General features: G+C 45.3%; 1 protein-coding gene across 3 annotated transcripts in view; it reads right to left on the bottom strand.

The window, feature by feature from the left end:
• Positions 1–17,066, bottom strand: part of FOXN3 (forkhead box N3) — a 188,321-nt gene that overhangs the window by 6,985 nt on the left and 164,270 nt on the right. For all 3 annotated transcript variants that reach the window (XM_075614573.1, XM_075614575.1, XM_075614574.1), the window contains exon 5: positions 9,346–9,451. In XM_075614573.1, coding sequence (XP_075470688.1) covers positions 9,346–9,451 — 106 coding nt within the window. The remainder of the gene's footprint in view (positions 1–9,345; positions 9,452–17,066) is intronic.

Below are 17,066 nucleotides of genomic sequence, written 5' to 3'. Positions count from 1 at the left end.
CAAATATGTGAAAATGTTACTTTCTGAGGAATGTAATCTTTGAAAGGACAGAAAGTTACATTGATTCATTTGTAGGTTTTTATATGGGGGTTTTGCCGCTGCATGGCATTGCCTGTTTAAATCAGCGTTCCAGTGCATTATCAGCAGCTTCCCTGTGTGTACAGATCACTCTGTGCACGGGCAAACTAAGCACCAAATTAGGATTATTTTATTAGTAATCATTTCTATTGGTATACTAAAATCATGTCATAAATATACATCATAAACTGTAAAAATAAGGAAATCGGGTACCAACATTTCAAATAAATTGGTCCAGAGATGAAAAAAAAAAAAGTAACAGCTTTTAACGCTAGATTTATATAGAAATAAACACATTAACAGATATTAAGGGGACCGAGAACATAAGGAGCAGAGAAAGCCCCAGATACACGGAAGTGTAACAACAAATCTATATAAAACATACTCCTGCTCAGAAAAGTGAATTTCCACTTGATTTACAGAATCAGTTTTATTATCCATAAATTATACCCACGGCACAGTCAGGAAAGGCCAGCGGGTCCCATTATTCATGGGGGAATGTAACGGGTTTTAATTCCAATGGTTGACCCAGCATGATCGTCATTACATCCTGCTAAATGCGAGGGTAGAAATCTGCTGCAGTAAACTGGTTGCAAGGTGAATTTATACCCATTTCCTCAAAAGGATCCCTCAGAATTAGGTGTGATGCATCAAAAAAAAAAAGAAAGAAAATGTACATTTAGAAATGTACGTAATTATCACATATCAGCGTAAGATTCCAGCCGCTTGATTTTATCAGTCCGACAACAGTTTAACGGACGTGGTCCGATAAATATAAATGGCTCAGAACATTTCAAGCCGACCCACAATTCAGCCCACCTGAGGCAGGCATACGCTTATAGGGTTCCAGAAGTAGAGTGATACGCTGTGCTCATTTGCATGTCATTACCCAGAATCCCTGGCTGCAGAGGAAGCACTGTTTGCTAAGCGATAATAGGGAAAGACGGGGGTTGCAGACGTTGCAGACCTATCTGAGACGTGCAAATGCGCCACAAGTGGGATTTTTATTTACTGTGTGTATATTAGAACCCAGCGAGATAAAAACAATTATTGTCAATATAATTAGAAGGCTTATGTTTCTACATACCAAAGCTCCCCGAGATACTCATTACCTAGGTGCTGCGGGTGCTCCATGGAGGATAAAATCTCCCCTGCGTCACGCCGCCTTCCTATTGGTTCCCGTGCCGTGGGAGATCTAAGCCTCCATATTGTTTACCCAGCCTGGCACGTTACCAGCAGCACCTATGGAGGTGGTCAGTATCTCGAGCAGCAGGGGGTCCCCAGAGCTGAAACTAACACGGTTGAACTCCAGAGACCCCTATAAAAAAAAAATAATAAAGGACCAGCACTGATTGGGTTAATATCCGTTTAGGAAGGAGAAAATTAACCATTTAATCACTGTGCATGGCAGCAAAAGGGTTACGATACCCAGGGCCACAGAGCAGGGCTACATACTTCAGACTGAAATGTGCTTATTCTATGAAAGAATTGTCTTTTTTTAATCTTTTCTAGACTATTAAACAAAACAATATCTCCATCAAAAATCCAGCGTCAACAGGACTCATAAATATTCCACACACAACAATTTATTTTGTCCCCACTGGGCAAATTCTCAGCTTTTCACATATTGTTCTTTAAACTTGGTGACACTCCAAAATACATTAACCCTTTCACTGGGTATGGGGCTGATTATAGAAGCAAGAATATTGCTGATCTTTCCAGGAACAAAGGATTACGTCAGGGGTTCTGAACTCCTGTCCTCAAGACCCCTCAACAGGACAGGTTTGCAGGATATCCCAGCTTCGGCACAGGTGGCTCAATCAGTCCCTGCTTCTGATTGAGCCACCTGTGCTGAAGCTGGGATATCCTGAAAACCTGACCAGTTTGGGGGTAGGGGGGGATTCGAGATCCCCTGGGTTAAGTGACAATGCCAAGGTGACCGTAAAATAAGTAACCGATTGTTAGATGCAACAGCTCTGAAATATAAGTGTTAGAAAAATGAACTGAAAAGACGTTTTTGGGGTCAGACAAAACATACTTTCCTAGAGCAGAGGACAGAGCAACGTTTAGTAGACATGGCAACGACTACTGCGCTTAATAACACAAGGATAATACGGATTGCTGTGCAGACCAGAAATGTGCTGCCAGATGTCTCAGAGCCACAGAGGGGAGACTGGAACCCTGATCTTTATATTACCCAGGTACAAGGGAGGCACAGCAAAACTGCTGTATATAACCCGGGCAGCGAGGAGGAGGGGTGCGGGCGGGAATGGAAGTCACAGAACGATGCTCTTTCACAACCAACATCTTAGTGCGGATTATTGAGCAATCTGATTTTTTGACATGTTTCTCTAAGAAATAAATTAACCATCTGAGGGCTGTCTACACGGTTAAGGGTTAAAGCCTGGAAACCTGCTACTAACAACCTAAAATAAAGGTTTTTAGCGCAATATATTGTTGGCTCATGTAAAGCTGCCCCAGTTGTGCGTTCTAGAAATGTGGTGACTTTGATATTACTTCATTAAAAGAACCCAAATAAAAGTACAGAATACAAGTTGGAGGTGCTGCATGACACGCGTCTGCAAAATATATTCACATTTCGTTTTTTTTACACAATATCTACAAATTGCCATTTATAAACGGGGTTTTCAGTAGCATCGCATCTGGGGTGAGAATAAAGATGATATTTCCTGCGGATTTATCGTCAGCGTGTTAATTTGTACCCACCTGTCACAAAAAGATACGCGCGGCATGTACCCGGCGCATGCGTTCTCTTAAAGGTGCACAACTTTTATAATGTTTTTCATGTTCAATAAATTATTTCAGCTCCTTTTAATAGCTTTTCAAATATAGGTTGAGAAGGCAGACAGTATACGACGCATTCTCCTTACCGAACTGAGAAATATATAGCCGCTATGCCAGCGTGGGGGGCCGGGGGGCCCTGGATATCACAACCCCGGCTTAGGTACAAACACAGAGATACGGCGCCTTCAATTCTTCGCTGCCAGGGGGGCAGCAACGTATAGCAAAGCACGAATAAATCTCTCGAAAGAGTTGGAAAGTGAATAATATAACTGTTGTTTGCAGTGTGCGATTGTTTCTAAGTATGGAACGATGGGTGTTTGTAACAAGGATCTCAAGGCTGGAACAGCAGCCAATGAACTCATTAAAGAAAACATCGCACTTATTCACGTGCATCAGTGGGATCCGTTCCAGTAATAGAATTGCTGGTTTTATCTGCTAATCCCTCATTATCACCTCTAATCAAGGCTTATATAATACCGGTTAAACATAATTTTATTTAAGAATTCGCTCTCAGGCAAAATGATCTTTTGCCATCTGGAATTTGTGATGTAATTTACGGCAGCGGATGCAGCAGAGGGGGATTTTGGTGCTCTAAACCGATTCCTAACCATTCTGGCCTCTGCTGCCACTAGCAGAGCGCACACCTGTCTTATCCCTCAATGCCATCAGGTCAAACAATAGGCGGAGAAGAAACAAGGAAGGGAATGGGCTTCTGATAACCCTACAGAATCAGGACATTAAATGGGCCCCTTTTTCAGTCCTAAACAGTATCCCTGCTTAATGACTCTAGTGATGACAGAACAACATGTCTAAATAGGCCCAAAAGATGTCAGCACTTATTTATGGAGATTTACATTGTAACGTTTTCAACTATATCTTCCTATAGTATCAGCTGTTGAGTCAAATACATTTTGACCTGAAACCTGTAATCAAGAACCTGATTTCATGCATAAAAATGCTTCATAAACTGGATATTATTCTGCACCCATTTACTGATTAAGCAAGAGCACAGGAAATCTTTGCTTGATTTCAACCAATTGCATAAATACGTCATTACTCATGTAATGTGGGGATTAGTTTTGATTTAAAGTATTTTAAAATGGAGATTTTTAATCAGATTAATGTTTAACATCGTTTCTTTAATAAGGAAATGCTTGCTGGCTTATTTCGTTTCACCCTGAAATCCGCGTCTTCTCCTGCGCTGGCCAATTATACATAATTTTCCTTTTTATATATTACTTGTACGGCACTGGTGATTCTGCAGGAAAAAAGATGCCCGACCCTAAGCACACAGCAGTAATTGTATATCTGAAACTACAATAAATAATGCAGCTTCAAATAAAGAAATATGTGCCCTTATACAGCCCCTTTCTTACAGTCACCTTACGGGGGGCTCTTGCTGATGCCAGAACTTAGTTCCCCACTAAAAAGATGGGAGCAATGAAGCTCAGCTCATCTCATCCTTGGTGTACAGGATTAATCGCCTTGGTGTACAGGATTAATCGCCTTGGTGTACAGGATTAATCGCCTTGGTGTACAGGATTAATCGCCTTGGTGTACAGGATTGGGTAATCGCCCTGGTGTACAGGATTGGGTAATCGCCCTGGTGTACAGGATTAATCGCCCTGGTGTACAGGATTAATCGCCCTGGTGTACCGGATTGGGTAATCGCCCTGGTGTACAGGATTGGGTAATCGCCCTGGTGCACAGGATTGGGTAATCGCCCTGGTGTACAGGATTGGGTAATCGCCCTGGTGTACAGGATTGGGTAATTGCCCTGGCGTACAGGATTGGGTAATCGCCCTGGTGCACAGGATTGGGTAATCGCCCTGGCATACAGGATTGGGTAATCGCCCTGGTGTACAGGATTAATCGCCTTGGTGTACAGGATTAATCGCCCTGGTGTACAGGATTGGGTAATCGCCCAGGTGTACAGGATTGGGTAATCGCCCTGGCGTACAGGATTGGGTAATCGACCTGGCATACAGGATTGGGTAATCGCCCAGGTGTACAGGATTGGGTAATCGCCCTGGTGTACAGGATTGGGTAATCGCCCAGGTGTACAGGATTAATCGCCTTGGTGTACAGGATTAATCGCCCTGGTGTACAGGATTGGGTAATCGCCCTGGCGCACAGGATTGGGTAATCGCCCTGGCGCACAGGATTGGGTAATCGCCCTGGCGTACAGGATTGGGTAATCGCCCTGTGCACAGAATTGGGTAATCGCCCTGGTGTACAGGATTGGGTAATCGCCCTGGTGTACAGGATTGGGTAATCGCCCTGGCGTACAGGATTGGGTAATCGCCCTGTGCACAGAATTGGGTATTCGCCCTGGTGCACAGGATTGGGTAATCGCCCTGGCGTACAGGATTGGGTAATCGCCCTGGCGTACAGGATTGGGTAATCGCCCTGGCGTACAGGATTGGGTAATCGCCCTGGTGCACAGGATTAATCGCCCTGGTGTACAGGATTAATCGCCTTGGTGTACAGGATTAATCGCCCTGGTGTACAGGATTGGGTAATCGCCCTGGTGTACAGGATTGGGTAATCGCCCTGGTGCACAGGATTGGGTAATCGCCCAGGTGTACAGGATTGGGTAATCGCCCTGGTGCACAGGATTGGGTAATCGCCCTGGTGCACAGGATTGGGTAATCGCCCAGGTGTACAGGATTGGGTAATCGCCCTGGTGCACAGGATTGGGTAATCGCCCAGGTGTACAGGATTGGGTAATCGCCCTGGTGTACCGGATTGGGTAATCGCCCTGGCGTACAGGATTGGGTAATCGCCCTGGTGTACAGGATTAATCGCCTTGGTGTACAGGATTAATCGCCCTGGCGTACAGGATTGGGTAATCGCCCTGGCGCACAGGATTGGGTAATCGCCCTGGCGCACAGGATTGGGTAATCGCCCTGGCGCACAGGATTGGGTAATCGCCCTGGCGTACAGGATTGGGTAATCGCCCTGGCGTACAGGATTGGGTAATCGCCCTGTGCACAGAATTGGGTAATCGCCCTGGCGTACAGGATTGGGTAATCGCTCTGTGCACAGAATTGGGTAATCGCCCCGGCGTACAGGATTGGGTAATCGCCCTGGTGTACAGGATTGGGTAATCGCCCTGGTGTACAGGATTGGGTAATCGCCCTGGAGTACAGGATTGGGTAATCGCCCTGGAGTACAGGATTGGGTAATCGCCCTGGTGTACAGGATTGGGTAATCGCCCTGGTGTACAGGATTGGGTAATCGCCCTGGTGTACAGGATTGGGTAATCGCCCTGGTGTACAGGATTGGGTAATCGCCCTTGAGTACAGGATTGGGTAATCGCCCTGTGCACAGGATTGGGTAATCGCCCTGGTGTACAGGATTGGGTAATCGCCCTGGTGTACAGGATTGGGTAATCGCCCTGGTGTACAGGATTGGGTGATCGCCCTGGTGTACAGGATTGGGTAATCGCCCTGTGCACAGGATTGGGTAATCACCCTGTGCACAGGATTGGGTAATCGCCCTGGTGTACAGGATTGGGTAATCGCCCTGGCGTACAGGATTGGGTAATCGCCCTGGTGTACAGGATTGGGTAATCGCCCTGGTGTACAGGATTGGGTAATCGCCCTGGCGCACAGGATTGGGTAATCGCCCTGGCGTACAGGATTGGGTAATCGCCCTGGTGCACAGGATTGGGTAATCGCCCTGGCGTACAGGATTGGGTGATCGCCCTGGTGTACAGGATTGGGTAATCGCCCTGGCGTATAGGATTGGGTAATCGCCCTGGTGCACAGGATTGGGTAATCGCCCTGGCGTACAGGATTGGGTAATCGCCCTGGTGTACAGGATTGGGTAATCGCTCTGTGCACAGAATTGGGTAATCGCCCCGGCGTACAGGATTGGGTAATCGCCCTGGCGTACAGGATTGGGTAATAGCCCTGGCGCACAGGATTGGGTAATCGCCCTGGTGTACAAGATTGGGTGATCGCCCTGGTGTACAGGATTGGGTAATCGCTCTGTGCACAGAATTGGGTAATCGCCCCGGCGTACAGGATTGGGTAATCGCCCTGGCGTACAGGATTGGGTAATCGCCCTGGCGTACAGGATTGGGTAATCGCCCTGGCGCACAGGATTGGGTAATCGCCCTGGCGCACAGGATTGGGTAATCGCCCTGGTGTACAGGATTGGGTAATCGCCCTGGTGTAAAGGATTGGGTAATCGCCCTGGTGTACAGGATTGGGTAATCGCCCTGGTGTACAGGATTGGGTAATCGCCCTGGTGTACAGGATTGGGTAATCGCCCTGGTGTACAGGATTGGGTAATCGCCCTGGTGTACAGGATTGGGTAATCGCCCTGGTGTACAGGATTGGGTAATCGCCCTGGCGTACAGGATTGGGTAATCGCCCTGGTGCACAGGATTGGGTAATCGCCCTGGCGTACAGGATTGGGTAATCGCCCTGGCGTACAGGATTGGGTAATCGCCCTGGCGTACAGGATTGGGTAATCGCCCTGGCGCACAGGATTGGGTAATCGCCCTGGTGTACAGGATTGGGTGATCGCCCTGGTGTACAGGATTGGGTAATCGCCCTGGCGTATAGGATTGGGTAATCGCCCTGGTGCACAGGATTGGGTAATCGCCCTGGCGTACAGGATTGGGTAATCGCCCTGGTGTACAGGATTGGGTAATCGCTCTGTGCACAGAATTGGGTAATCGCCCCGGCGTACAGGATTGGGTAATCGCCCTGGCGTACAGGATTGGGTAATCGCCCTGGCGCACAGGATTGGGTAATCGCCCTGGTGTACAGGATTGGGTAATCGCCCTGGTGTACAGGATTGGGTAATCGCCCTGGCGTACAGGATTGGGTAATCGCCCTGGTGTACAGGATTGGGTAATCGCCCTGGTGTACAGGATTGGGTAATCGCCCTGGTGCACAGGATTGGGTAATCGCCCTGGCGTACAGGATTGGGTAATCGCCCTGGCGTACAGGATTGGGTAATCGCCCTGGCGTACAGGATTGGGTAATCGCCCTGGTGTACAGGATTGGGTAATCGCCCTGGCGTACAGGATTGGGTAATCGCCCTGGTGTACAGGATTGGGTAATCGCCCTGGCGTACAGGATTGGGTAATCGCCCTGTGCAGGGGTATCTGTTTCGGAGACGGCCATCACTGGGAATAGCCCAGGATCCCACATTTATTATGTACATCATACGGTTATGGTTCTTATACCGACTCCTCAAAGAGGTTCCTGAGCATGTTGCTATTTACACGCTGTCTTTGATGCACAGACAGAGAAAGTCAATATCACTTAGGGGGCAATTTAATATATATAGGCGGCAATTTAATATATAGGCGGCAATTTAATATACCCCCCAAGTGGCTGGTCACAGAAAACCACTATTCAATGTTTTTTGGGGATGATCACATTGAATGAATCTCTGCCTTTACAACAGGGGTGGCCAACTCCAGTCCTTAAGGACCATCAATAGGTCAGGTTTTAAGGATATCCCTGCTTCAGCACAGGTGGTGCAGTCGAAGGCTGAGCCACCTGTGCTGAAGCAGGGATATCCTGCCAACTGCTGATTGGGCCACTGCTGGCGAGTCCTGTAACAAAAAGTCGTGCAAAGTGATGAAGGCCCCTCCAGCAAGGAGAGATTTTAACCCATTTGCTGTAGAGAGGCCTTCTCTGTATTGATTAGCGATGCGTTGCAGGTCACCGGGGCAGTGAATGGCTTAAACCAGGGGTGGCCAACTCTATTCCTCAAGGGCCACAAACAGGTCAGGTTTTCAGGATATCCCTGTAACATGTGGTCCAGTCTTCAAGTGAGCCACCAGTGCTGAAGCAGGGATGGTCTGAAAACCTGACCTGCTGGTGACCCTTGAGGACTGGAGTCCCCCTCCCCCCCACCCTGCTTTAGAGCGTCTACATACTTTATTTACATCGCTGTATCTTAGGAAGCGCTGCAGCATTTTGTTCTTGGTCACCCGTGTGCCCGATAGAAGCTGGACATCCGGCGGGTACGTTACCAATCAGAAACGATGCAACAACGGATTCCATCCACATTGCAATGTGTTGCTCGCGCCTTTTACAGGAAGGGGGCAGAGATGTATTTTATTTTATACTTCATCAATTCTGTGAGTAACCAGGCACATTACTCCATTTCTAATGAATGTTACTATAATGAGAAGTAAGTGTTACTTTTCCCATGCCGCTTTACTGAGGAAGCCGAACCTATGATTCATGCTTAGAAGAAATCAGATCCGGTAATTAGAAAGTAGCGGTGTGTGCGCTGTACGTGTGAAACTGTTACATCCTGCATCTACTCAGAAAATTAGCAGCAGCTTTACCAACGGTCAGCTGCTAATGTGTCATGGACTGTACTCACCTTTCTGATTAGAACAATCTGATGGGCCAAACAATGATGCGTTAGCTCTCCGCTGGCCCTATTTACTGACTAAGTTATGAAGGAGGACAGCAGACGTACCTCACTGCAGCCATGCTTCCAATGGGATTAATTGGCAAAGGCCTTACTCCTGGAAAAATTCCTCTGCTCAACCCACGAGTCCCATTTTGCATCACTCCTGGAGGAACTGGAAGACAGAGGAGAAAAGGAAAGACGTTAGCTACACACCGAAACCAGCTACACAGAGCACTTTAGTGGTAACGTTATCTGCCGCTCATTAAACACCCCCCCCCCTCCGCACCCCTCTCCAAAAGTAAATAAAAGCCTCCAACATCACTTTGTAAAGGCAGGCGTGATAACTGTGCCCTAATTGTACAGATAACATTGAAATCTTACTGTATGAGATGGCAAACAGATCCTTGTATTCAGGATTACAACATGGAGTACCGGTTATATCTTCGGAACATGGGACAAAGTTTAGTGCGATAAGAACATGTTTTTCACCCCGACAGACTAAGACTTTATTCTGCACCTCTTATAACTGGCTGCCCGCGGACACAACCTTATGGGTGTGCCTCCAACATATCTTAATGCAATAAATCCCGAATACACCCACTTAGAAGACGAAACTGAGCCATACTTTTAACATTTCGTTTATTTCCTGATCCTCATTGCCAAAAGTGGGGAAAAAGCAGAAGTGAACCAATAGCCTTCTAATAGGAAATCTTTGCTAATAACTGCGCTGACGCTCCCCACGGCACGCGAGAAGCACGCACAGAAAACCCCCATCAGGGAAATGGGGGGGGGGGGGGAGACACATTTCTCAAATCCTTCAATCACTTGCAATAACAAAAAAAAGGACAATTGTAAAGGAGGAAGTAGAACGATGTTCTCTTGTACTTCCCTTTCAGTATTGGGGTCTTGGGGTCTGCGCAGTATTGGGGGAATGATTGCTGGAAATGCTGGCACTCATGCCAACTTTAGGAATATTTATTATCAAAAAATAAAAGCGTTATTCTTTTTCTAGCCAGAAAAACGAAAAACCCGTCTGTTTATCCACTTTTACATTACAATAGGTGAGCACACCGGGAGTATATACTTCCCCGTTATGTAATTCCTGTTTCAGGGCTAGCCTCCTATATTATGTTGCTTGAATAATACTGTAAAAAGTATAATTGACTGAGCCCCAGCGGTCAGGGAAGAGGAGAACACACGGATTTATTTGCTTTTATTATTGTTTTCTTTTGATACTGTGATTTTCCTCCCATCAGCTAGAAAGGCAGCAGGAACAGCAGTCTCATCCAAAGGAGCGGAGTAACCAAGCAATAATCTCACCGACAGCAGCAGGTCAGCGTAGAGAAAGAGGCTAACTAACACACTACAGTATATTCCCCATAGGGGTCTGCACAATTATCCAACTTATTCACAGAAGGTGCAACAAGCAAAATGATCCAGCAGATACATAAAGGAGAACAGGCAGGAGAAAGCAGAGACGGAGGAGGAAATAAAGCTGATATTTGTATCACTGCAACACTGCTCTATTCAGTCTCACTTTCTGGGGGGCTGCCTCTCGCGCTCGCTGGTTGGGGGGCCGCCTCTCGCGCTCACTGGCTGAGTTGGGGGCGCCACTCGCACTCGCTGGCAGGGGGGGGGCCGCCTCTCGCTGGCTGGGGGGCCGCCTCTCGTGCTCGCTGGCTGGGGGGGGACCGCCTCTCGTGCTCGCTGGCTGGGGGGGGGCGACTCTCACACTTGCTGGCTGGGGGGGGGCGCCTCTCGCGCTCGCTGGCTGGGGGGGGGGGCGCCTCTCGCGCTTGCTGGGAACCCCAGTGTAACATACTTGGGCTGCATTGTAAGTCTGTATAAAACAAGTGGCAAAAGTATAACATTTCCTACTGCTCCTCCGCGATGGGACGCACTGGAAGATGGAAGTTTGCCGGGTGCGCCAGTTCTTATACTAACAACGGTCAAAGAGGCATTAAAAAAACAGCAAAATGTGAAACACAACAAAACAATGTCTAAAAATAGAACAGGAGAGTCTCAAAAAAATTAAAATAAAGCTCTTTCTATTAAAAAAAACACGGAATTCTCCGGGAGAAGTTCTATATTCTCCCAAGTGGGCGATCGGCCAGGGATCGGTCACCAACCGGCCAGTGAGCGGCTGAAGACTTGAATGGGGTTTTTAGCCAATCGCTTTGCACACTGTTGACTTTGCACACTGTTGACTTGCCACTTAAGTGTAGTAATAAATAAAAGTAGTGGCATTTCATGTTCCTTATTATATGCGTTATATTATATTATATGTTCCTTATTATATGTGTTATATTATATTATATGTTCCTTATTATATGTGTTATATTATATTACATGTTCCTTATTATATGTGTTATATTATATTATATGTTCCTTATTATATGTGTTATATTATATGTTCCTTATTATATGTGTTATATTATATTATATGTTCCTTATTATATGTGTTATATTATATTATATGTTCCTTATTATATGTGTTATATTATATTATATGTTCCTTATTATATGTGTTATATTATATTACATGTTCCTTATTATATGTGTTATATTATATTACATGTTCCTTATTATATGTGTTATATTATATTATATGTTCCTTATTATATGTGTTATATTATATTATATGTTCCTTATTATATGTGTTATATTATATGTTCCTTATTATATGTGTTATATTATATTATATGTTCCTTATTATATGTGTTATATTATATTATATGTGTTATATTATATTATATGTTCCTTATTATATGTGTTATATTATATTACATGTTCCTTATTATATGTGTTATATTATATTACATGTTCCTTATTATATGTGTTATATTATATTATATGTTCCTTATTATATGTGTTATATTATATTATATGTTCCTTATTATATGTGTTATATTATATGTTCCTTATTATATGTGTTATATTATATTATATGTTCCTTATTATATGTGTTATATTATATGTTCCTTATTATACCATCACAGCGGCCCATGGAGCCGTATAAAGTCCCCGATTTACAGATGGAGCAGATATTATTGTTCTCGTTGGCATGCTGGAGGAAAAGGCCACAAACAGGCCAGGAATTGGGGATATCCCTGCTCCAGCACAGGTGGCTCAATCAGTGGCTCAGCCATTGAGCCACTTGTGCTGAAGCAGGGATATCCCTAATACCTGGCCCTTGCGAACTGGAGTTGCCCAACCCTGTTGTACCAGGACCCACGCAATCTGCCCACGAGAGCAGATACCATTGTATTAGAATCCGGCGCTTGTGAAAAAATGGAAGTGGCGAAGACATTATTTCACCCGCTGGCATGGCAGCAATCGCAGCAATGTCTGTCACATGTGTAGATTCACTGGATTCCAATGCTATTGTTCTTTAGAAAGACACAAAGTGGCACGAGTGCTGGAGAAGGAAGAGAGAGGGTGGGGTTTTTCTGACACAAGGACAGAGTGAAAAAGGTGATGTTCCCAGCACTCAATGTGAATAAATGGAGAAAGAAACACTGGAATATTCCAAATTGGCATAAATACGATTTATTCACATTGAGTGCTGGGAATATCACCTTTTTTGCTCTATAGTTTTGGGAGGACTACGGGTCCCCCCTGTCATTCCCGTGCACCAGACATTATATACTTGAAACTTTGGGAGTGCCGTCTGTAACACCCTACTTTTTGTAAGGACAGAGCGAGAGGCCTAAATATAATCAGACTGGTGGGATATAGAGCCACAGAAGCTTATATACAGGTAACATCAGCATTCAGGATCCACTTCATCGGTTCCGACGCTCTCTCCAACTGACCCAGTTCTCATGGACCAGTCAGTGCTGCTCAACTTTATTCCTCAAGACCGCCCAACAGGTCAGGTTTTAAGGATATCCCTGCTTCAGCACAGCTGATGCAGTCAAAGACAGAGCCACCTGTGCTGAAGCTGGGAAATCCTTAAAACCTGACCTGTTGGGGGGGGTTTGAGAACAGAAGTTGAGCCCCCTGCCATAGACAATACACTGGCGACACACTTTATTCGAGCTCGGCTAGTCCCACGAATTCGGGTATACCCGGGTGTATTGAGGTTTGTGACTGTTTTCTGCCCGAGTGCATTGGGTTATATTCCAGGCAGGGATTAAAGCATTTTATTCCCGCTGGCTGCAATACTGCACAGTATATATATATATACTGCATTACAATTCATGAATTTATGCCATCTGGTAGACACGCGAAGCATTGCAGCCTATTAAATCCTAATCATTATCATTTAACAGATCAGCCGCCCATCAGCCAGGCATGAACCCAGGCTGGGAAGGCAAACGCAACGGGGCTTGTCAGAGGTGAGGAGCGGCGCATTCCAGGTATCTGCCAGGTACATACTGGGCATTTGCTCGAATAAAGTGTGTCGGTGCAGTAACTCCGCCACGTCAAAGTTTGACAACCAGGGAAGGTTTCTGTTAAACCTAAACACATAAAAAGATGCTCAAATGAATGAAAAACACCATTAACCCATGTGCTGCCAGAAAGACCAGCAAAGCCAGTTTCTTCATTGGTACATTGTAACAGGTCAGTTAATAATATGAAGCAGTGTGATCTTTCACTGGGAAATCTTGCTCAAATAGCCATCCATAAAGATAGAAGTCTTATCACCATCCTGCCATTGTATGAAATACTTTTACTTGGTAATCTCTTACTTGGCTGAAGGGATGATCTAGATCAGGATTAGCACCGCACTCTCACAGCTTTGTATAGGAGTATAACCATACACCGCTCTGCTGTGCTGCCGCAAACCCCTCACCGCAGCGCACTTCTGCTGCGCTGCCCCTTCAGAATAGCTAAACCGTGTGTTATTTCAGCACCAGATGGTCACTCTGTGATATTGCAGCTTTCACAGGAGGACTTTGGAAACCAGACCAGTCCGTTTCAGGCTCTTTAACCACTTCACTTCCATGTCAGGCTAGCAGTACCATGCCCAGCTATAACCCCAGCGCTGCTACAAGGGCCACTCTGGCAGTGACAAGGTTAAAGTTGGAATCCACTTCATGCAATGTCTGGTACATAATGTATAACCTGCTCACTTAATGTAACTGTGTATTGTAACCATGTATCCGTCAGCATCACTCTGTGCCCAGGACACGCGTGAAAACGAGAGGTAACTCTCAGTGTATTACTTCCTGCTAACACATTTTATAAATAAATATCCCATTTGGGTGTTTGGTTGTTTTTTAAATCCTCCCTTAATCCCACCCATCGCGACCTTGCACATTTCTCTCGTTGTTTTCTGTTTTGGGGACATATTCATGTGAAATATACCGGCAGGCATTCCGGGTGAATTTCCCCAGTTCTGCTTTACAACCCGGCCTCTTTGCCTTGAAAGAGACAGTGACCTGTCCCAGACAACGTTCCAACGGGAGCTGTAACCTAAAGGGTGTCTTACTTTAATCAAGTACTAATTGCAGACGTCAGAACCCCAAATGGGAATCAGTTTGCAATGTTTCAAGCTAAACATGTATGAGGCAATCACAATATTTAAACTATTTTTTGACAATTTTCCTTTACGTGACAGCTGTTTGTGAATAATTTACCAGCAGCACATTTGAATTCCTGTCAGACATTGTAACAATTCTGAAAAGATGTATTATTATTATTATTATTATTAGGCCTTTTACAGGTGCTTTGTACAGTACCCTTAGGACAGGGGTGGCCAACTCCAGTTCTCAAGTGCCACCAACAGGTCATGTTTTTAGGATATCCCTGCTTCAGCACAGATGACTCAATCAGTGGCTCAGTCTTCGACTGAGCCACTGATTGAGCCACCTGTGCTGAAGCAGGGATATCCTAAAAACATGACCTGTTGGGAGTTGAGGACGGGCGTTGGCCACCCCTGATTTAGGGAAACCGCAACACGTTGCCTCGTCATGAATGGAGTGGAACAGATTTTTACCTGCAACTGTTAAATATGCAGAGGACGGGGGAAGATATATTCAGAATGAATAATACTGCGGGGAGCAGAGTATAACGAGATAAGGAAATACATCGAGGAAAGAACAGGCATGTGTGGCATTGGTCTTTGAAGTGGTTTAGGGCCAGTGCCAACTACTAATGGCCAGATCATTTTCTCTCCTGCATCAGATATAACAGCAATAGGCCGCGGCCAGTGTGCGTGGCACGAACAAAACCATTATGTGAAGCAGTCCGGCCCTACTGCCCGCGATGCGTCACGCACGGAAGCGCAACAGGATTTGGAGGAGACAAATCCATTTGATTTCGCGCGATGGCCGCGTCGCGTGAGCGTTTCAACCAATGAAGGCGAACCAGCCTGGTGATGTTACTGCCACGCCTCCCCATCGCGCGCGCCATCTGTCCACAGATCGCTCAGGCGACAGGTGCCTCCTTACACATTGTGTACAAGTCTGCGCCATCCAGGATGAACGGGCAAAGATTACAATAACCTAATACGCAGAAAATCGTAGGTTCGGGTCTTTACTCGGCATCGTTATCAGACTGTACGGTTTCGTGCCAAACAAACCTTCCAGATGTGAAATTCAGGTTTACCTGCGATCACGTTTCTTTCTTTTTGACACCTAAATAATAATACATTTCAGCACGAATAATCAGTGAACGTATGTGATGAAAAAAATATATCCGCAAACTGATCCACAAGTCAGCGTGGTTTTCTGATCTCATCTAATCTACAGGAATCCCACGCAGATCTTAAACTTCCCCAACTGAAGTTACATTGAGAATGAGTAGACTTTCTTTCCAAACTGGTAATAGGTGTTTTGAGATTGTTTTTGTTCTAGATGAAATGTCCTTCGTTCCTGAATCCCTTTGCTTCCTGCAATGACTTGGTTTGCGATGAATTGCAGGGCCCTGCGGCAGGTAAAGGATTCTCATGTTTGATTATAGATACAAAGAAACATCTGCAGCATCAATAGAATTGTGTGATCAGGAAGCTCGTGAATAAAATGAAACGCCCAATAAAATAATAATTGATGCAGCCACCCTGATGTATTATAATTTATTGGACTGAAACCAGATATTCCTTAGATTCATTACTATTATCTCTGGCTTCTGATTCCTCTGCAACAGCACAAACCAACATTTTTCTCACTGTTTCCTTGTACAATATCAGGTGAAGACGACAACGGGTATGTGATGCTTTAGGAGGAGAAGCCAGAGTTATAATCAATTAATATCCATGCACGTCAGACTTCCAATCGCAGAAATGACATCACCAATCCAAGATGGCCACCACCAGACACTGAAAAACCGTAAGTACATAAGAATAATCTTGTATTTTCTCTTGTATGGCTGCTCCAGTGTAGAGGAAAGTATTTAGCAGTTTGAGCCTTCACTTTCTGCCTTTGGTCTGATTTCCAGGGAAACATTACAGCGCTTCCAATATTCAATGGGTTGCAGTGATTGCATGGACCATTATGTGAAACCTCCTGATCAGAGACATGCTGTACGGGAGAAGAACGAGGGAGATCTCTGTTATTTTACTGACTTGCATTGGTGTCGAGAGCTGCCAGGAAGATCAGAGCGATCCAGGCAGGACAGGGTGGCGGTTCCTGTTTCTGATACTCTGAGCTAGTTTAGCCCTAAGAGGAACTTATAAAGTAGGTATTTAGAATGCTTCTGTGCATTATTGTGGTACGTTATGGTACCATCAAATTAAAACTTTAAATCTATAATGCAGTTCACAGTAACCTGTCCTGACACGCTGCACTAAAGAGGAACCTTTCGGTAAAATCACGTTATTTAATCTTCAAAATGGAACATAA

This window comes from Ascaphus truei, chromosome 9 (genome assembly GCF_040206685.1).
Source record: "Ascaphus truei isolate aAscTru1 chromosome 9, aAscTru1.hap1, whole genome shotgun sequence".
Taxonomy (NCBI): domain Eukaryota; kingdom Metazoa; phylum Chordata; class Amphibia; order Anura; family Ascaphidae; genus Ascaphus; species Ascaphus truei.
Note: the sequence above shows the minus strand (reverse complement) of the source record. Positions and strands in the feature narration are given on the sequence as shown.